Source organism: Chiloscyllium plagiosum, unplaced genomic scaffold (genome assembly GCF_037043375.1).
Source record: "Chiloscyllium plagiosum isolate Xiang-an unplaced genomic scaffold, Cpla_swu_hap1 HiC_scaffold_6, whole genome shotgun sequence".
Classification (NCBI taxonomy): Eukaryota; Metazoa; Chordata; class Chondrichthyes; order Orectolobiformes; family Hemiscylliidae; genus Chiloscyllium; species Chiloscyllium plagiosum.
In genome coordinates this window covers 17,894,309-17,917,209 of record NW_028270144.1, presented here as the reverse complement: position 1 = coordinate 17,917,209, position 22,901 = coordinate 17,894,309, and the positions used below count along the sequence as shown (strand labels likewise).

The window sequence follows — 22,901 nt, the reverse complement described above, 5'->3', positions numbered from 1 at the left end:
AATTTCCCTTCCCACGTGGTTGAAGATGCCCACCAGTGCATCTCATCCACATCCCGCACCTCCGCCCTCAGACCCAACCCCTCCAACCGTAACAAGGACAGAACCCCCTGGTCCTCACCTTCCACCCTGCCAACCTTCGCATAAATCACATCATCTGCCAACATTTCCACCACCTCCAAACGGACCCCACCACCAGGGATATATTTCCCTCCCCACCCCTTTCCGCCTTCCGCAAAGACCGTTCCCTCCGTGACTACCTGGTCAGATCCACGCCCCCTACAACCCACCCTCCCACCCTGGCACCTTCCCCGCCACTGCAGGAATTGCAAAACCTGTGTCCACACCTCCTCCCTCACCTCCATCCAAGGCCCCAAAGGAGCCTTCCACATCCATTAAAGTTTCACCTGCACATCCACCAATGTCATTTATTGTATCCGTTGCTCTCCTCTACATTGGGGAGACTGGACGCCTCCTAGCAGAGCGCTTTAGGGAATATCACCAGGACAGCCACACCAATCAACCACACCACCCTGTGGCCCAACATTTCAACTCCCCCTCCCAATCTGCTGAGGACATGGAGGTCCTGGGCCTCCTCCATCGCCGCTCCCTCACCACCTGACGCCTGAAAGAAGAACGCCTGATCTTCCACCTCGGAACACTTCAACCCCAGGGCATCAATGTGGACTTCACCAGTTCCCCCCCTGCCATTTATCTCTCCACCCTTGAGGTTCCCTGCCTCCATTCCTGATGAAGGGCTTTTGCTTGAAATGTCAATTTTCCTGCGCCTCGGATGCTTCCTGACCTGCTGTGCTTTTCTAATCTAGTCCCTGCTCAGCCTTCTATCGCTTTCCTTAAATCGATACCTGCTGGTTATTGAACCCTCTACTAATGGAAAACATTCTTTCCTTTTCACCATATTTATGCCCCTCATAATCTTATACACGTCTCCAATGTTTCCTTTTAACATTTGTTGCTTCAACATAAACAACTCCAGCCTAGCCAACCTTTCCTCATAGTTCAGACCTTCTATTCCAGCCAACATTCTGGTAAATCTTCTCTGCACCTTCTCTAGAGCAATTGCTGTAGATCCTTCCTTCAATATGATTAGCAGAACTGCACACACGATTCCTGCTATGACTTAACCAGCTTTCTATACACTTCCAGTAGAATATCCCTGTTCTTGTATTCTATGCCTCAGATAATAAAGGCAAGTATCCCATATGTCTTCTTAATCACCTTTTTTATTTACCCTGCTGCCATCAGGGGTCTGTAGAAATATACACCAATACTGATCTTCAGTACTTTCCAGGGTCTTATCATCCTAAATGCCTGTCATTTTACCCTCCTCAAGTGCATTACCTCACACTTTTCCAGGCTGTATTCTATTTGTCACAGGCCTGCCCAGTCCATTAATATCCTCCTGCAGTATATGGCTATCCTCCTCACTATTTACCACCCAACCAACTTTCATGTTATCCACAAAACTCTTGATCATGTCCCAACATTTGAGTCCAAACCATTAATGTATGCAATAAGCAACAAAGATACTAGCTCTGAGTCCTCCAGAACTCCACTGAAAATAAACTCTCAGTCACAGAAACACCCCTCTATCCCTACTTTCTGGCTGTCAGCCAAGTTTGGGTCCAATTTAACACTTTGCCTCAGATCCCAGAGGCTCTTACTTTCTTCACCACTTTACTATGAAGAACCTTATTAAAAGCCTCGCTGAAGTCCATGTAGACCACATCAAATACTTTAGACTCACAAAGGAGTACACAAATAACATACCAAAAATGTTGGAGAATAGGTGGTTTAATGATAGGGAAGAAAGGAAAGAAATCAGTCTTAGCAGGGAACTTGAAGGCAGATGAATCCCCAAGACCTGATAACCTACATCCCAGAATACTTAAAGAAGTGGCCCGAGATATAGTGGATGCATTGGTGGCCATCTCCAAGGTTCTAAAGACTTTGGAACAGTTCCTACAGATTGGAGGATAGCTAATGTAAGCTCTCAATTTTAAAAAGGAGGCAGAGTGAAAACTGGGAATTATAAACCGGTTAGCCTGGCATCCATGGTGTGGAAAATACAACAGCACATTATAAAAGATTTAATGGCAGAGGACTTGGAAAACAGTGGCAGGAAAAACAGTCAGCATAGATTTACAAAATGAAAGTCATGATTCACAAATTTGCTGGATTCTTCAAGCATGTGACTCACAGAGTTGATGAAGGGGAGCCAGTGAATGTGGTATATTTGGACTTTCAGAAGGCTTTCGACAAAGTCCCACATAAGAGATCACCATGGAAATTCAAAGCTGATGGGATTGGAGGTAGTATTTTGAAATGGATGAAAAAATTGGTTGGCAGACAAGAAACATGAACAGGAATAAATGGGTCTTTTTGTGAATGGCAAGCAATGACTACTAGGGTACCACTGGGATTAGTGCTAGGGCTCCAGCTATTTACAATTGGATGAGGGCGTATCTCCAAATTTGCAGATGACACAAAGTTGGTGGGAGGGTGAAGTGTGAGGAGAATGTAAATACGCTTTAGTGAAATTTGAACTAGTTGAATGCGCAAAATGCATGGCAGATGCAGGATACTGTGGATAAATGAGAGGTTATACACTTCAGGAGTAAAAACAAGAAGGTGTATTATTATCCAAATAGCTATAAATTGAAACAGGAAAATGTGCAACAAGATGTGGGTATCCTCATACATCAGTTACTGAAGGTTAAGTGTGCAGATGCAGCAGCTGGTCAAGAAGGTAAATGGTACTTTGGTTTCAGAGAGGGAAGATTTGAGTTTAGACACAGGGACAACTTGCTGTAATTATATAGGGCCTTGGTGAGACTACATCCTGGAATATTGTGTGTTGTTTTGGTCTCCTTATCTGAGGAAGAATGTTCTTGCTCTAGAGATGGTGTAGCAAAGCTTTATCAGACTGATTCCTGGGATGGTGGGACTAATGTATGAAGAAAGATTGGATTTGTTAGGACTATAATCACTGGAGTTTAGAAGAATGGGGCGGGGATGTGGGGGGGCATAGATTTCATGGAAACCTCTAAAATTCTAACAGGACAAGACGGAGTTGATGCAGGAAGGATGTTGTCAATGACAAGGAGTACAGAACCAAGTGTCACGGTCCAAGGATAAAGGGTAAATCATTTAAGACTGAGGTGAGGAGAAATTTCTTCACCCAGTGAGTGCTTTGCAATGATCTTCGCGATTGAAAAGGGCAACTTAGATATAGAGATCAGGATGAAGGGTCTGTCAAATATTCAAAGAAATTAACAAAGAGGTAGAGGATTTACGAGTGGATTAGCAACTTTAACACTGGATAAATCCAGAGGTGGGGTTGAGATCTATCCCAGACTGTTAAAGAAAGCAAAGGAGGAGAAAGCAGAGGCCTGGGCAGTAATTTTCAAAATCTTCTGGCTACAGGTGAGGGGCCAGAGGACTGGAAGTCATGAAATCACCATGTATTCACATTGAACACAACAGGTTCAATAAAATATAACTGTGAAGATTTTCTAAAATATTAATTCAACCAATGTTCGTTCTTGAAAAATATATTCAAATATGTAGATCTCTGTAAAGAGAAATTCAAACATGGCCATTAAAAAAAGATTTGCATTTATGTAGAGCTTTTCATCAATCACTAGATGTCCCAAAATGCTTCACTGCTAATAAAGTATTTCTTAAGGTATCGTTCACTGTTGTGAATGCAGTTAATGCAGAAGCCAATATGTACTCAGTGAACTTCCACAAATAACAATGTAGCAACTAACGGCCAGATAGAATGTTTTTTGTGATTCCGATTGAGGGATAAATTTTGGACAGGCCACTGATGAAAATTCGCCCATTGTTCCTCAAACTAATGTTCCTCTTTGCAGTCAGCTGAGGAGGCATATGGGCCTCGGTTTAATATCTCATCCAATCGGCAGCACTTCCACCAGTATAGCACTTCCTCAGTACTGCAGTGGAATGCCAGCCTTCACTTACAAGCTCAAACCTTAGAGTGGGACTGGAACTCAGAACATTGTAACTTCAAGATGAGTGTACAACCAACCATACTATGGTTGAATCACAAAACAGTTCAGTAACTTACCAGAATTATGACTTCAGCCTTATTGCGCCTGTAATAATAGGTAAGTCCTTACAAATGACTTGGATTTCCATATCACCTTTTACCACCTCACAATGTTGCAAAGCACTACAAAACCAATAACAACTATATCTGAAGTGTAGTTACTGTTGCAAAGAAGGAAACAATTGCCACCAATTCGCAAGCTCCCACAATACAATAATGGACAAACAATTTGTGTTAGTGATGTTGATTGAGAGATAAGTATTGTCCACGATATTAAGCAGTCCAATCTTGCAACACAGTGGCCATGGGATCTTGTGCAACCACCTGAGAGAGTAGATTGGTTTCAATTTTATGTCTCTGGTGACAGTGCAGCAGATCACTTATGTTGGTCTAGATATACTGCTCGAATTTCTGTAGCTGACCATGAATCCACAACCTTTTGGCTTTGGGAGTAAGAGTGTTGTGCATTCAGCTGACACAATGAAACAAACTCAAATTCAGGAACTGGTTTCTGTGGCTTTTGAGTGGGGAGGGGGGCAATCTTTGTGGATGAGCAGAAGTAGATGGTGCAATTCTGATAATGGGGAGGCACAATGTAGGAGGGGATAGATGGGGATGACATGAGGATGGCAGAAATGGTTAGTAAGGAGGGGTGGTAATGGGGGAGGAGTGATGATGGTGAAGAATTATAATATAGGTTGAGTGACAGGCTAGGTTGATGATGGGGTTGAATTGGTGTGCAGTTGAATCAATAACTTCCTTTACAGTGCAAAAAGGACAGAGAGAGAATGCCAGGAGTGTTGGTAGGATGAGGGTGTGGGAAAGTATAACTGAAGCACTCTTTCACTTTGGGAAAATTGCCACAGAAACCAGTACAGAACATAGAATTAAATAAAGACAAACATGAGCCAAAAACCTGTTGACAGCATCTGCCCCTGCATTGACAACTGGGTAAGATGAATGACATGTTTAGTTCTGAGTTTTAAAAGTCTGATAAATTCTTCAATATTTACAAAAAATCAATTTTTGGTATGAAAATGATGGACTGAATGGCCCTGTCCTGTCCTAAAAATACCTATGATTCCATAATTCAATCTGACAAAACAGTAAGGAGTTGAACTGCTAACTCTGTTTCTCTGTGCTCAGATGCTGTCAGAGCAGTGGAATATTTCCAGCATTTCCTGATATTATTTTAATTATTTCAATATATAGCTGGTAGCCACCGAACCTTTTAATAATGGAATCAACCGCTTTCCCCTATTGATCAAATGTGTCCAAATCTGTAATTAAAGATCAGAATGCAGCTCAGGATGTAATTGTATTTTTAAATATGCATTTCAATTCCACACATCAATGAATGTATCATGCACTTGTTTTGCATTTCTACCAGCATTCAGTCTATTGAACATCTTTTATATTTGTCTTAATACAGATTTCCAGCATCGTAGTATATTGCTTTGTTTTACATTGCTTTCTGAAGATGTTTATCAGTCTTGTGCAGGGTTCTCCTCCTCTGCAATATTCCAGAAAAAAATTATATTAATAGGGATGAAACAGACCAACAGAGAAATGTGGAATGGAGATAAAGCTTCCGGCACCTGCCTGGGAATGGAATTGGAAACCATTAAAAGGCATCCAGTGGGGCGTGAAATGCCAAAGCTACATGCTGGAGAATATCTTGCAAAAGACCTTTGGGTTTCAAATCTGTTTTTTTTTAATAGACTTCACATCGATGAATTGATCTGAGCTCCAACTAACCTGCATTTACAATGATGATCTTTTCAAAAATGCCTGAGCTTTAGGTGACTCTTCAACATATCTGCATTTGTGTTCACCAAATAACATACACTATATTTTCTCAAATGTAAAAGATGTGCAAATAGAAAATTAATATAAAAGATATTCAACACACAAATGTATGGTAAACATACAATAATTATTATAATGTAATCGATGATTTTTGGTAACTGAAATGCATTGAGAAAAATATAAACAGTTACACATTAAGTTGCACAACACTCTTTAATTGCAATCTTAGACACAGTTGATCAGTAGGTGAAAAAATGATGAATTAAGTATCATATTCACCAGTTATCAGCTACGTTTTGGAATTATTAAATTAAAAACAGAAAATGTTAGAAATATTCAGCAAGTCATCCAGGTCTGGAGAGTGAAAAACAGAGTTCATGTTTCTAGTTCATGAGCCTGCACTTCTCTACAGATGCTCCCTGACATGTTGTGTTTCCAGCATTTTCTTCTTTGTATTTCAGATTTCCAGCATTGGCGATAATTTTTTTTTGTTCTGGAATTATTACCTACTTATATGATGTGACATTTTAACCTTTTTTTATTAATGGTCATGAATGCAGACTTGTTCTAACATTTAACAACATCTTTAATGAACACATATCAGTGATATTTAAATAACCTTGCTGCATTGTAGACACCCCCAATTGATCTTCCCTTCAAAATAATGTATTACATTCAATAATATTTTAATTCCTTTCTCGCTCATTTATTTATCCAGATTTCCATTATATGTGCCAATGCTATTCATTTCAACCCTTCCCTGTAATAGGCGGGGGGGGGCGGGTCCCACACTCCCATCACATTCTTTGCAAAGAGTTTTGCTCTAAATTCCCATTGGATTTACTGACAAGCAAAATTATCTCAGTAAAGGTTAAGCAACAAGGTACTTACACAAATGCCATTGAAGTTTAAGTCATAAATTAAAGAATTGATCATACCCACAAAAATATTTCAAATTCTTGGTAATGGTATTTTTTTATCAAAATATCTTCTTAACTAGTTTATTTCTAAAAAATAAATCAAAGCTTTTCTAGTCTAAGAAAGAGAGAGGCACTGTCTTTTATATTCAAGATAAGTACTTCTGCTAGTTGGCTTTGATCTATGGCTATGTCTGAGAGCCAGCATCTGATTGCTGGAAGTGCATCTGGTCTGAGGATTGAATGTGACCCACCTCTGAGTCCAGGCCAGGAATTTGTCCTGGAATCTTAGCACAATGATGAAGGACAGAATTAGAACCTCAGATCAGTCAGATGATCCTGGCTGAGCTCCAGCTTCTGTCAGAGAGTTGGTTCTGAATAGGGTAGAAATTGCTAGTTACAGCCTCAGCAACACTGATGGTAATTGTCCAGAATATTTATTATCTTTTGCAATATAGCATCTAAGCAATCAATTGTATAATCTATTGTGTATGGCAGCCAATTCTTATTAATCAGAATGCCAAATGCATAGCTTTTGGGGACATTGAATTTTGCACAAACATGTCCTTGGTAAAGGATACAGTTATTTCATTATTTGTATTTTATTGCAATATCACTTGGTATCTCGGTGGCAGAGTTTGTCTGATAATGCTCCCATGAAATGTTTTGGGATGTTCACTTTATTAAAGGAACTACGTAGATGTGTTTGTATAGTAAGTTCTCGGTGGTTTGAAATAAAATAGTAGGAATACTAGTGTTCAAAAGTGTCACCTCTAATCCATTATTTTAACTAAAGCATAAAGTTCTGCTGAGAAAAGGACTAATATGCCAAACTACTGGGCAAATAAATACCAACATAAACATCCATACAGTTAAATTTCAAACAATTTCCCAATTCACTTTAAGCTTTTCAAAATTAAATAACTCCTGATGGTAATTAAAACAGAGATGACACTAGATCTTAACCTCCATAAACCGATGACTATATAGCAAAACAAATTATCTGTCCATTATAAAATCTATACTGTATTCATAAAAATACTTTTAATCAACCTTTTCGATGTATTATGACACACCTCCAGAGCAAGTGGAACTTGAACCCAAGTCCCCTGGCTCAGAGTAGGGACACTACCATTGCATCACAAGAACTTAAGAATTCATGAACGGCAATCGAAATATTGCAAATCAGGTAGGTCTGACAAGGAATAAGAATCTCGAAGATGAAAGTAAACTCAATTAAAGTTATTTTGTCTAATTCTTCTCTTAACACCTAAGTCACCATTCCGACAATTAATTTTAGCCAAAATCCTGTTCGTATCAAGAAACAGATCTGATCCAAAAATGACACTGGGAGATTCCTGTGTTTTGATGTGCATTAAAATACCAACATCTTACATTGTGGAAAGATAGTAATATCACCTGTGAATGTTACTTTCCCCTGTACGTCTCTCTCCACCTGCTCATACTCATTATTAACTATTACTTGCTGAGAGGACCATAGGTAGAATAGCACCAGGTATCTTGCTCTGATCTTATTTTTCTCTTAGAACTTGGCCTCTCCAGGGCTAGCCCTCTAATAACCTACTGAAAATCATCAGTTTGCTATTCTGTTGTTGTTAACCAATCAGGGGAGATGATGATGTAGGAGCAATATCACTAAATTAATAACCCAACAGCACAGGTAAATGCACAGGTTGAAATCTGGGAACTTAATCTGTAATTGTGCCCAGGGATGTGCAGGCTAGGTGGATTAGCCATGGGAAATGCAGGGTTACAGGGATGGGAGAGCGGGTGTGGGGGAATCTGAGTGGGATGCTCTTTTGAGGGTCAGTGTGAAATCAATGGGATGAACAGCCTGCTTCAACACTGGGCAGATTTTATAATTCTATGATTCTAATTGAAAACTATACCCATTAATGATGACTGTGATACTATTAACTGATGATTGTAAAAACTCATCTAGTCTGTCCATGCCTTTAGGGAAGGACATCTGCCTATCTACCTGTGACTCAAGATCCACAACATTGTGATTGACTCTTAACTGCTCTCAAGGCAAACAAATGTCAGCATTGCCAAGGGGCATCCACATCCAAAGTAAAAATAAATTTAACAATTTATAGCAAGACTTAATGATGCAAACATCACTGGACCAGGGTGAACCAAAATGTAAAAAAAAATACAATTCAAGCTGTGCTTAATCATTAATTCTCACAATGAAACAAATGTTTTGAGGTTCAGAGAACAGTCAGAAGATGCATAGGCTTGTACTCAATAATAGCCTTTGTGTCAAGCACTTAAAAGTCCTAACTCTAATGCCACTTGCTGTATTTGCAGCAAATTAAAAGTGATAAGCAAAGCCTGTGGGCTAGTAGAGAGTGAGAAAATCAAGAGCTAATGCTGTCACTGCATCACAGATTCTCTGATTTATACTCCGCAAGACAATCAATGACAGACAGCTGTTGACAGTACCCAGAGAGAGTGTGCTTTGGTCTGACTCTCAATGAGTCATTATTAACTAACCTCTGTTCTTCACATTCATCATGAACAATAAATGTACTCAGAGTGAAGCACAAACCTCAGCCTTGCACATACACAGTAAAAGCCAGTTCAGATGAAATTAAAGTTTATCATTCTAAGTTTGACATCATGACAATAATGAAAGGAAAGTGCTGGAAATCAGGACTCTGTGCAATGCCCATATTGCAATTATCATCCTGAGATTGGAATGAGACCAGTGCCTTTTCTGCACACTCACTGATTTCAATAGCAGTTTATGGAGGTATTAGTCCCTTTTGAATTATGGACAATCAAAGAAATGGCATTTCTGTTGGAATCATTTATATGTATTCTGATTGTCAAAGACTGAAAGAAGCGCTCATTTCTCATTAAGACTTGTACTACCTTAAAATGGTGCCTCAGCTGCATTATTCAGAAGTACTCACTGATGTATAAAGGTATCCTTCACCATTCATGGCCACGTACAGCCCTGTCTTCACGCCCTGAATTGCAACGACACGGAGTCCCACTGGCACAAGGTTGAACAATGCTGGAAGCATAAACAAGAACATTAATAGGATGCTTAGTGCAAATTCTGACTGCAAATACTTAACAGAACCACAGAAAGATTCATGGACAGCAAGTAACTAAAAACAGTACTAGAATGGAGTGGTTATTACTATCAGTAAAGATTGAACAGGGTGAGGCTCCTTTCACTAGAAAGAGAAGGCTGAGAGTTGACCTGATAGGCATTTTTAAAGCGATGGAAGCATTTCAAGGGGTAGATTTAGAGAAGATGCTTCCACTTATGGAGAAGGCCAAATCTAGGATCCATCAATGTAAAATAGTTATGAATAAATCTAATATGGAATTCAAGAGAAACATCTTACCTCAAAGAGCAGTGAGAATTTTAAACTCTATAATAGGGAGTGGTTGAAGTGAATGATATAGATACATTTAAAGGGAAGTAAGATAATTACATGAGGGATAAAAAGATTGGAAGGATATGTTGATTGGGTGAGACAAAGTAGGGAGATGGAGGGTTGTGTACAGCAGAAACACCAGTATAAACCAGGTGGGTTAAGTAGCTTGATTCTAAGCTGTAAATTCTAGGTACAAATTACGCTGGGTCAAATTGAGTGCACGTTTGTCTCAATATGAATGTGCTTCTTTTGTATCATTTTCTAATATACGGAGTTTAATTATAAACAATTTGTTTTGATGTGACAGCTTTTTTGTATTAAGTAACTAATCTTTCTTGCTCATATGGAGTTGTTTGTGAAACATCTACACTGGAAGTAATAGCACCATCAAAATAAAATTAGAACAAGGTTATCAGAGAAAGACTTGGAAAAGAAGAAAAAAATGCAGGGTTTTGATGAGACAGCCAGGAATGGAACTAAATGGAGAGGTATTTCACAGCTCCAATACCCCAAATATCACTTTCTCCATTGTATGACCCTCTCGAGTTTTATGTGTTCTTAGTTTAGAATATACATGATGATATTCTGAGAGGTTCTTTCACCAGGTCCACAACTGTTGTGAAGTTGTGTTGTAGCATTTAACATAAGTGACCTTATTATGATTAGATTAGATTACTTACAGTGTGGAAACAGGCCCTTCGGCCCAACAAGTCCACACCGACCCGCATCCATTCCCCTACATTTACCCCTGCCCCTAACACTACAGGCAATTTAGCATTGCCAATTCACCTAACCTGCACATTTTTGGACTGTGGGAGAATGTGCAAATTCCACACAGTCAGTCGCCTGAGGCGGGAATTGAACCCAGGTCTCTGGCGCTGTGAAGCAGCAGTGCTGACCACTGTGCCACCGTGTGAGAACTAATGATCACCTGTGTGTCTGCTTGCATATGTGTGTGTGTGTGAGAGAGAGAGAGATTGGGTGTACATGTTTGTGCGTGTGTAATTGTTTATGTATGATTGTATTTGCAAGATTGTATGTGCATGTGTGTGATTATGTGTGTGAGAGATTGTGTTATGCATGTGAGATTGACTGTATGTGTGTGAGAGATTATGCATATGTATGCGTGATCATGTGTGTTATTGTCTGTAAGTATGCATGCATGTAACATTGTGTGTGGTTTAAACTCGATTCTCATCTTGCCAAAAGAATGTAAAAATACAAAGTCGATTGCAGTGGCTTGATTGACGTGTTTTTGATTGACTGTGATGCAATCAGCTGGCGTCACTAGATGCTAGGCAATTCCATTTCAAGCTATTGCAGTGCATTGTAAGGGAAAGTACTAACTAACATTATATCTATCTTGCTTCCCTGCACAAAGGTCTCTCTTGCCTAGAAAAACTAAACACATTTCCCACTATTAACATGGCACGTTTATTAAAGATAATATCCCAATTTAGGGTCGACTTTCGGTCTAATGGAAGAACAGAAGCATGAATGGAGCAAGCCTTTTAAAGGCACAGCTCCCAAGTATGTTGGTCCTCATCAAGCAGAGGTGACTTCACTGGTTTATGTATCTTCACAGGATGAAGGATGGTCAAATACCTAAGAATTATCTATTTAATGTACACTTGATTTTCGTTGTCTCCATGTAACGAACTACTTTTTCTTTACTTGTTCATAGAGTTGATGGTATCATTGACAAGACCAGCAATTGTTGCCCATCCCCATTGCCTTTATGAAGATGGTGGTGAGTTACCTTCTGGAATTACTGCAATCCACGTTGTGTGGGTATACCCACAGTGCTATTAGGGAGGGAGTTCCAACATTTTGATCTGATGACAGTGAAGGAAAAGTGTTACAGTTCCAAGTCCAGATCATGCGTAGCTTGGAGAGGAATTAGCAGGTAGTGGTGTTCCCCATGCACCTGCAGCCCTTGTTCTCCTTAGTGACAGCATTTACAGATTTGGAAAGTGCTATTGAAGGTGGCTTATTGAGTTGTATTATAGATGTCACTTTGCATTGTGGTGGAGGGAATGAATGTTGAAAATGGTGGATGGGATGCCAATGAAGTCGGCTACTTTGTCCTAGATACTGTTGAGCTTCTTGAGTGTTGTTGGAGCTGGAATCACCCAGGCAAGTGGAGATTATTCCATCATATTTGTTCCTAATAGAAGAAGGCTTTGGGAGTCAGGAGGGGGATTGCTCACCGGAAAAATTCTCAGCCTCTGACCTACATTCGTAGTATTTATGTGGCTGGTCCAGTTAAGGTTCTGGTCAATGGTGATACCACAATATTAATAGTGCCAGTTTCAGTGATGGTAATGCTGTTGAAAGTCAAGGACAGATGATTGGATTCTGTCTAGTAGGAGGTGGTCATTGCTGTTATGTTATGTCTCAGACAGTCACATCAGTATGCTTTAAGAGAGCTGCTCTTGATATTATTACTGCATCATGGAATGTGACCTGAAAAATATAAAGAGCTCAGACGTCACCTTAACTCATAGCATGTTTGGATGGTGGAAGGATGTGACTTTGAAAATGGCACAAGCTAGCTAGAAAAATGATTATGCTTCACACATTGTGCAGATTACCCAACCCATACAAAGACCAAGAAATTCATTTTGAACTACACATTAACAATCCAGATTACAAAGTTGAAGATGTTATACTTTGACCAGAGTGAATGTGAACAATCAGCAACACTGCTGAAGTTGAGTGACGACAGAATTGCAAAAAATTGTTATCCATGGGTTGCCTGATAGGATTAAAGAAGGATTTAAGAATATTTGTACACTTTGGCCATACAGAGATAAATCTGGTATATCATGATGAATCATTTTGAAGGGCAAACAAATCCTAGTATCGAAAGTATTATCCCAGGATATCATGTCTATGTTATACATGGACAGATAGACATTGAATGTACAAGACTACTGGAGCATGAATCGGAATACTGGTTAGGGATGCAGGGTATTCCGAAGGATCTGTTTCCATGCTGTATGACCCTACAACTCAATGGCTCATGGATGCATATGAGGCATGTAAAACCTAACAACCCCAGCAGTGAAGTGATTCCCTACATCCACGCAAGTATTCCTTGGATGGAGGTAACAACTTCAAGTTTCCCAATGTTTGACAAATTAGCATCACAGTGAGTGCAACCATTCCTTTCAGTTTATTTGATATCCCAGAATGGAAAGTTCGGACAACAGATCGCAGTTCACTGGCAAACCATTTCAAGACATGTATGTTAAACGGGGAATGACCTAGCACATTGTAGTGCCACTATCCATGCTCAAATTGTTGAGCAGAATGTGTGGTACCTTCCATCAAACCAATAATCAGGCAAGTGTCAAGCATCGCATTGCTGCATTTTTGCACAGCACCAGAGAAGGGACTACCATCCCGAGTACAACGCATGTTCAGAAACCAAATGCAAGGGACCTTGCCCGGCAACCAATTCTCTGAGCACTCTTTTTCAAAGACTGAGGAGAATTGAAGGGATACACAATGAGTGAACGGATACAGAACAACCACAACTGCTCAGTGGACAGAGAGTATGATTTAGACACACAAATTCTAAAGCAAAAATTTACAAATTGTGTGATACCAGCAAATATTTCTAGAATTTGTAACCAGCCCAGATTATACATGATCATGGTTTTACAGTGTGAAGGTACAGAAGCCAGCACAGACCAATGTATGACATGCCAAACACGCCCAAGAAGAGTGAGGAAGAAAACACTGGCATGATGATTATGTGGTGATGCTGAAGTGACAGTAAACAGCAGTAAGAGAACCAACAAAAAAAACATGCACCTCTCCAGATGGATAAGCAATCACTAAATCAGTTGTCAAATCTCCAAAGTATAATATTTCATTTTGAATCGTAAATCACGTAAACTCTATTTTTACCCATTTATATAATTATCAAATTGACAACATGCAGCTATGCACAAACAGGAATATCCATTTAGGATAATTCTTTAATCTTTGGGATTTTTTTTATTTCAGTATAACTTTAAGAGACATGTTCATCACATCAAAACATGTGTTTAGGAGGTATAAAGGTCTCAGACTCCATCTTAACTCAGAGCACTGGAAGCAAAACAAAAACTGATGGAGTCATAGCACTGAGCTCATAGTACATTTTTCGAAGGAAGGGTTTCCAGCCCCAAAATGATTTCTCTTCACAGATGCTGCCAGATCTGCTGAGCTTTTCCAGCAACCTCTGTTTCTAATTTACAGCATCTGCATTCATTTGTTTTTTATAAACCATAATACCCATTGGATGGAATCTTACAGGGAGTGATTGACCTGGCTGTGGTGAGATTTGTGGCAGAATTGCACAGAAGTCTGGCTTCAGTAGTAACTTGCTGCACCTTCTTTGCATCCGTTGGGGTCGTGGCAAGTTTCTCATCGGCAATAGCAATTGGCCAATTAAAGGGGATTATTGCTTGATAACCACTTCACTGACTGCAAAACCCGCCTCATTGATATTCAGTTTCTCACCTTACCAAGCCCACCGAGTAAATCAGATGTCGATAATTTGCAACATGGATGTCACAGCAGGTACTCGGTGGCTTCAGGTGGCAAAGAGCCTCCATATTGCCTCTTCAGACAATAATAATTCAGGGCACAAACCACAGGCACCCAGCCTCACACTTCCCTCATCCACAGACACTGGCAACTGAAGTTTGCCAATGTGTCACAACAATACTTTCCTAGCCATCTGCAGGACTAGCATTTCAGGGTGCACCACAACTAGCATTGAAGGGCTGCTGCATGGACACTCTGAATGTATGGACAGGCACCCAGCTCTCGAATTCAATCAGTCTGCATCTCAGGGTTGGTCACTTACTCGCTAAGTGCTCACTCACCTAACACCTACCTACATGCTCACACTATCAATGCCTTGTCTTGCCATGCCTTTAGATAATTTGGTGTGTCAGCCAGAGCTAATTCCCCAGGAATGGGTATTAAGACTACTAATCCTTTTAACATGTATTAATGATTTAAACCTGGGTGTGGTGGGCACGATTCAAAACTTGAAGCACTTGGAAGTGTGGTGAATCAGGTGGGGGTTCTTATTAGACTTCAAAAGAACACAGATAGGCTGGTAGAACAGGTGAACACATGTTGTATTTACTGTACAGAACTGTGAAGGGATAATTGCTTGCATTTTGGAATTAAGATTGAGGAAAGGCAATATAATCTGGAGGATCCAATTCTAAAGAGAATATACGAACAGAGGAGATGAAGGGTCATTATCGACTTGAGTTATTATCATTGTTTCTCTTCACTGATTCTGCCTGACATGCTAAGCATTCCCAGCATTTCCTGTTTCTATTTCAGATTCCAGATTTTACTTTTGTTTGGTTGCAACAGGAGAGATATCTGGGATATGCGGGCACAAATCATTAAAGGTGGCAAGGCAGGTTGAGTAAGTTGTTAAAAATGCATGCTGGATCCTAAGCTTTATGAATATAGGCACAGAGTACAAAAACAAGGATTGACTCCTTGGTATTGACTCTAATTTTGGAGCACAACATTTTAAAAAGGATTTGAAGACTTTAGAGGTGATGCAAGATTCACAGGAATGGTTCAAGAATGAGAAACTTGTGGAGATGGCTATGTGGATAGATGGAAGGAGGTAGGGATGTTCACTTTGGAGGAGAAAAGTTTGAAAGTGAATTTGAGGGAGGTGTTCAATACCACACAGTCTACACAGAGTACATGGGAAAAGAGATTAGAAGGAGTGTGGAGAAACAGACAGATATTAAGTCATTGGGAGAAGAAGCAATGGCAACAATATTTTAATATACTGTGTATGAGTTTTGATGAGTTTGAATTTTTATCAGAATATATGCATGTTCATCTGCACATCTGTTACTGAGTCTTGTGTTTGTTTGACAGCGTGTCTGTGTATGTGGGCATGTGGCTCTTCTATGTGCCTCTGTGTCTGTTTATATGTGTGTGTGTATGTCAGTGTCTCTATGTGTGTCAGTGTGTCTCTGTCTGTGTATCTGTATGAGTGTGTCTATGTCTGTGCGTGTCTCTGTGTCTATGTGTGTGTCTATATGAATGTGTCTGTAGCTGCATGTGTGTGTCTGTGGACCTCTGTCTAGGTCTTTGTATCTCTCTGTCTGTGTGTGTCCGTATGAGTGTGTCTGTGCCTGTGTGTCTGTGTCTGTATGAGTGTGTCTGTGTGTCTGTGTTTGTATGAGTGTGTCTGTGTTTGTGTGTCTCTGTTGCATCTGTGTGTCTCTCTCTGTTTGTGTGTGTGTCTGTATCTGTGTGCCTCTGCGTCTGTGTGTCTGTCTGTATGAGTGTGTCTGTGTGTCTCGCTCTGTCTGTGTGTGTGTCTCTATGAGTGTGTTTGTGTCTGTGTGTGTGAGTCTGAGAGTGAAAGAATGGAGGATTTGGGAGCAGGAGGATACCTTTGAGCCCTTCAAGCTTCCCCTGCCATTGAACAAGATCATGGCTGATCTGGTTGAGCTCTCCAATTGATTTTCCTGTCTGCACCCTGTAGTCCGTAAACCTGCACTGCCTTTTCTATCAAAAATCTAACAAAACCTTCTGAACCTTCTGGTGCAGAGAATTCCACTCTTTAATGACCCTCTCCCAAAAACAAATCTGCTCATCTCTCTCTCTTAAACAGGAGATCGCTTTTCCTTAAACTAGTTTTAATCTCCTTACATATCCTCCAGTTCTCTGCATCCATACCCTCAGGATCTTATAAGCTTTAATAAGATCATCTGTCATTCATCTAAACTTCAATAGGTGGCTCGGTGGTTAGCACTGCTGCCCCACAGCACCAGAGACTTGGGTTTGATTCCAGCCTCGGGTGACTGTCTGTGTGGAGTTTGCACATTCTCCCCGTGTCTGCGTGGGTTTGCTCTGGTTTCCATCCACACTCCAAAGATATTCAGGTTAGATGGATTGTCCATACTAAAAATTGCCCCACCATGTCCAGGGATGTGCACTTTAGATGGGTAAGCGATGGCTAACCCCATACAGGATTATGGGGTGGGTCTGGGTGGGATGCTCTTCAGAAGTCTGTGGGCCAGGTGGTCTCTTTCTGCATTGTAGGGATTCTATTATTCAATAGATATGGAAATAACCTGATCAAATTCTCTTCATAAGATAAGGCCTTTATCCCAGGTATGAGTCAAGTCAATCTTCTCTGAACTGTTTTTAATACAATCGGATCGGTTTTAAAAAATAAAGATACCAAAACTGCACATAATATCGATACATGGTCTCCCTAATGCTGTGTACAATTCTAGCAAAACTTTCATATTATCATATTCCATTCTATTTGCAATAAACCTTCCATTGCTCTCATAATCACTTGCTGTACTTGCATACTATGTTTATGCAAATCATGGGAATGAATGTGAGAGTGCCTGGGACTGTGTATGTGAATGTGTGTGTGATTGCATATACATTTATTGTGAGAACATAAATGTGCGTGTGTGCATGAGAATCTAAATGTGTATATGTCTGTGTGGGAATGTGAAAGTGTGCATACATTTGTGTGTGTGTGAGACAGAGTGTGGGAGTGTGCCTGCATGTGAGAGTTTGTGTGAGAGACAGAACGTGGAAATGTGAAAGTGTGTGTGTGAGAGAGTGAGTGCAGGGATGTGAGTATGTGTGAGTTTGTGTGTATGAATGTGTGAAGGTTTCTATGTGTGTGCAGAGGGAGAGAGTGCATTTGAGAAAGTAGTTTTCTGTCACTGGACACTGCAAGATTTATATTGGAAGCTCATTTTTTCTTTATTTTGTGGTCTGCCTTGTGCTAAAATGAAACACCACATAGTTACACTGCAAAACACACTGAGTTGTCAATCATTGCTCCTGACAAGCAACAGAAATAAACATCCACATTAAATGCAGCTCCTCTCATTTCATTCTTCATTTCAGTGTATTATTGTACACAAATTGTGTCACATCTGCTCTATACTGAGGTCACACAGGGTCAGGCTGAAGTCACAAAATCGTTCAACTAAATTTGTATGTGGAATTTCTTTTTTTTCTGCTGGAAGTTGCACTGTGATGGAAGTTTTTGGAAGAATGCGTACAATTTTTCCAGCAAAAGGAAAGGTAATGTTACCATACTAGTAACCCACAGACTTAAAGAATATAGTACAAAATCTCACCACAATAGTTTTAGAATTCAGCTCACACATCTGTAAGATTAACAGTATCAGTATGAAGCTGTCGGATTTGTCAAAACCCAACAGATTCATTAATGTCTTTTAGGGAAGGAAGATTGATGTCCTTAGCCAGTCTGGGCCCATGTTTGATTCGAAGGGAGTATGAGTGCACCAATTCACTTTCGTGCAAAGATCACAGCTGTTCAAGGAAAAGATCCGTCACTAACATCTCAGGAAAATATATATTTATTTATCCAATTTTAAAATGTTAGCCCTTCATGGGATGTGGGTATGGTCGACAAAGCCAGTATTTTTTGCTCATCCCCAGTTGGCTTGCACTGATTTGAAGTGACACAGTGGCTAGCACCACTGCCTGACAGCGCCAGGGACCCAGGCTTGATTCTAACTTCGGGCGATTGTCTGTATGGAGTTTGCACCTGTGTGCGTGGGTTCCCCCCCCCCAGTCCAAAGACGTGCAGGTTAGATGGACTGGCCATGCTAAATTGCCCATAGTGTCCAGAGAGGTGAAAGCTAGGTGGATTAGTCACGGGAAATGTAGGGTAACAGTGATAGGGCTGGGGGGAAGGTCTGGTTGGGATGATCTTTGGAGGGTCAGTGTGGACTTGGTGGGCTGAATGGCCTGCTTCCACACTGCAGGGATTCTATGATTGACCTGCTAAGCAATTTTAATGGGCAGTTAGATTCAACTGCTTTACTGTAGGTCAGGAGTCACGTGTAGGTCAGATGAGGAAAGGATGGCAGATTTCTTTTCCTAAAGGACATATTTGAATTAGTTGGGGTTTTTTAAGATAACCAACAGTAGTTGTCATCACTGCCCCTCAGACTGCCTTTCAATTCCAGTTCATATCTATTGACTTAAAGTTTACTAAATGCTGTGGTGCGATTTGAACCCAAGGCCCCAGAGCTTTAGTCTGTACCTCTGAATTATTCATCAAAACATGTGGCACGGGAAAAGCACAACAGGTCAGGCAGCATCCGAGGAGAGGACAGTTGACATTTCAGGCATAAGTCCTTCATCAGGAATGTGGGGATGGCCCAAGGGGGCTGAGAGCTAAATGGGAGGGGCGTTTGGGGTGGAGGGAAGGTAGCTTGGATGGCGATAGGTAAGACCTGGGGGATGCAGTGAGAGAGAGAGAGAGAGAGACTCACTGAGGTCCTTGTAGACAGAGGAGGTGAACATCTTCAAGGTGGGCATTCTTGGAAGAGCTGGAAATGTGTTGCTGGAAAAGCGCAGCAGGTCAGGCAGCATCCAGGGAACAGGAGAATCGACGTTTCGGGCATAAGCCCTTCTTCAGGAACCTCACTTTCTCCTCAATTCTTGGAAGAGGCTTCACAGTCAGGTTATAATGACGAGGAGAAAGTGAGGACTGCAGATGCACAAGGATCTCAGTGAGTCTGTCCCTCGCTGCACCCCCCAGGTCTTAAATCTTACCTTCCAAGCTACCTTCTTCCCAGCCCCACCCCCCTCCCATTTATCTCTCAGCTCCCTAAGGACCCCAGTCCAACATTCCTGATGAAGGGCTTATGCCCAAAACGTTGATTCTCCTGCTCCTTGGATGCTGCCTGACTTGCTGTACTTTTCCAGCACCACACGTTTTGACTGATCTCCAGCATCTGCAGTCCTCACTTTCTCCTCTGAATTATTAGTCCATTGTCTAATTGGTTGGAATTTAGTGGTTGCAACACTGGCCCATCCATCAGTAGGAAAAATGGCTGCAATCCAGTTGTGGCTATTTCTATGATTCCCAGTGGGATTAAGTCCAAATCCTGCACGTGGTCACATTTGCTGGGTCTTCAAGGATGGGATCCTGCCTTCAATGGCTGTCAGCCAATGAGGAGCTGGTAACTCTTCAGGCCCACCAGTGTCATTGGGAGTAGTGGCTACAGCTGAGAGAGTACCAGGCCTGGAATCTGGAGCTGCCTGGAAGGTCTCATAAACCAGGAAAGTGGGCCTGGCTCTTCAAGGTTAGCCAGAAGCCCTGGCAACGGTGTGGTGGAGATGATGGAGGTAAGGGTCTTGATGTGGATCACAGAGAGATGTCTACCCAAAGAGATGGCCCTTGCCCCCGGTGTGGGTATGCAATGGGCATAGGATGCCTGAGCAGGAAAGGGTCATCCCACGTGTGGCACGCCAGTCTCCTCCTGCTCACCATTGCTGGAGTACAACTGGTGGCAAGATGAGGCACTTAAATAGGTCTTAATTCGTCTATGGGTGAGAAAGCCAATCTTTCCCAACACCTTGGTGGAAGTCAGGCTCTCCACCTGGTGCCACCATGCCTCAATCAACAATCACCCTCACCCTGATGAAGGCCTTAGGCCTGAAATGGTGATTCTGCTGCTCCTCAGATGCTGTTTGATCTGCCATGCTTTTCCAGCATCACACTCTCAACTCCAATCACCCTCACCCACCCTGCTTCCCAGTCCCCACCTGAGAGGGGGTTAGCATTCAATTTCATCCATTGTATGAGGCAATTTTCTTCTTTGTCAAAGTGCCCTGTGTGCCAGGACTGGTTTTTCCTCATTTGTCATTACTTGAAAGGAATGATGGACGTTCAAGGGAACAGGCCATCTGACTATCTTAAGAGGAGTTGTCCCATTCCCAAAACCCCTTTGTATTGAATCATAGGGAACAATGGTTGCTCTTAGTCATGCCTAGGTATGTCAATCTGGGCTTCCAAACATAAGTCTACCTTGTTACCCAAGAGGGCAAACAGTTTAAGTTCAAAAATCAAAAACATTCAAATTTGCACAGCACTTTTCACAGTCTCAGGACCTATCAAATTGCTTTACAATCAACAAAATACTTCAGTTATTGTTAGATTGAAATAAAGTTAACACTTACTGGAATTACTGCTGTCATCTTTTGTTCCATCAACAGCTCCATCAGAGTTCATCTGCAAGTAGAAGCCTTGCCTGCAATATAACCTGGTCACTATACCCTTGAGCTGAGAATCTGAAAAACAGGTGAAGGTTCTGGTTGAGAGTCACACTCACTGCACCAGTCTCATAGTTGCATTTCCACAATAACCCAACAATTCTTCTCAAAGGCAAGGTCACAAAATTGGTGATTCCTTTTCTACTAAACATTAGTTCTGCTGCCAGTTACATTGAGCCACTCAAAACCATTTTCAGACTTATCTGTCATTAGCAAAGACATTGGAGAGGATGCAGTATAAATTGGCCAGAATTATGTTAGGGATGAGGGACTTCACATTCTGAAGAGAATGGGAAAGCTGGATGGATTGTCAATGGGGCAGAGAAGGTTAAGAAAAGACTTAAAAGACATGTTCAAAGTTTGAATAGTTTTGATAGAATAAATAAAAAAGAAACTGTTTCCAATGACAAGAGGGCCAATAATAAGATGTCACAAACTTATAAAATTGGCGAAAAAAAGAAACTGAAGCTTTTTGTTAATATACAGTGAATGGTTTTGATCTGGAATGCATTGTCTGAAAGGGGGGGGGTGGTGTGGAAGCAGACTCACAAATAACTTCCACAAGGATAAATACTTGTAAAGGAAGATAATATTTCGGGTCATGGGGGAAAAGGGAGCAAAATAGGATAGATTGAAAAGCTCTAAGGAGAGACTGGATAGGCTGGGACATTTTTCATTAGAACATGAGGAGGTGGAAGAGTGACTGCATACAGGTTTATCAAATCATGAGGAGTATAGATAATGTGAATGGCAGCTGCATTTTCCCTAGGGTAGGGGATTTCAAGACTCGGGGGCATATTTTTAATGAGAGAGGAGAAGATTTAAAGAAGTCAAAAGGGGCATTTTTTTATACAGAGAGTGGTTCATGTGTGGAATGAAATTAGACAGGAAGCGGTGGATGCGAGTACAGTTACAACATTTTAAAGATATTGAGATAAGTACATGAATAAGGAACGTTTGGAGGTGGGACTAGTTTGGTTAGGGATCCTGGTCAGCATGGACTGGTTGGACTGAAGAGTCTGCTTCTGTGCTGAATGACTCAATGATTTTATGCTAGTGAAGAGACACCAAGTGGCTCCTTTCCCTGTTGCACGTTTGGCCCTAAACATAGAGGACACTGTTCCTCTGCCTGGTCTGGCTCCATGACTGAAAGGATAATGCTCTGTCATTCTGCAACATGTCTGAGCAAGTTGTTTGGGCTAGCTAAAACAACTTGTCAGAAGCATTACTGTAAGAACGTCTGCAATGATCTTGATGCAACAAATACACCAAACACATAAAGCAATTTTCCACATAATTCTTACTAAATTTAATGCATTTATGAATGATTTAGAATTGGGCCCGAATCAAAAGCTGTTCTCCATACTGTTTTAATAAACACTCAATTGCAATTTTAGGAGCAACACACTATTATTTGTTAAAGAATATGTAGTAAATGAATATAAATGAATCATTTAAATTGCATGGTGAAGTGTTACAACAAGAAATAAATCCCTTTACCTTATTTAAAAATTAAAGTTTAAAATGAAAGAAAGTTGAAGTTCC

General features: G+C 40.9%; 1 protein-coding gene across 4 annotated transcripts in view; it reads right to left on the bottom strand.

Annotated features, from left to right (window-relative positions):
* Positions 1-22,901, bottom strand: part of fgf14 (fibroblast growth factor 14) — a 508,919-nt gene that overhangs the window by 111,522 nt on the left and 374,496 nt on the right. For all 4 annotated transcript variants that reach the window (XM_043691268.2, XM_043691271.2, XM_043691270.2 and 1 more), the window contains exons 2-3: positions 21,264-21,374; positions 9,762-9,865 (exon numbers count right to left, since the gene is read on the bottom strand). In XM_043691268.2, coding sequence (XP_043547203.1) covers positions 9,762-9,865; positions 21,264-21,374 — 215 coding nt within the window. The remainder of the gene's footprint in view (positions 1-9,761; positions 9,866-21,263; positions 21,375-22,901) is intronic.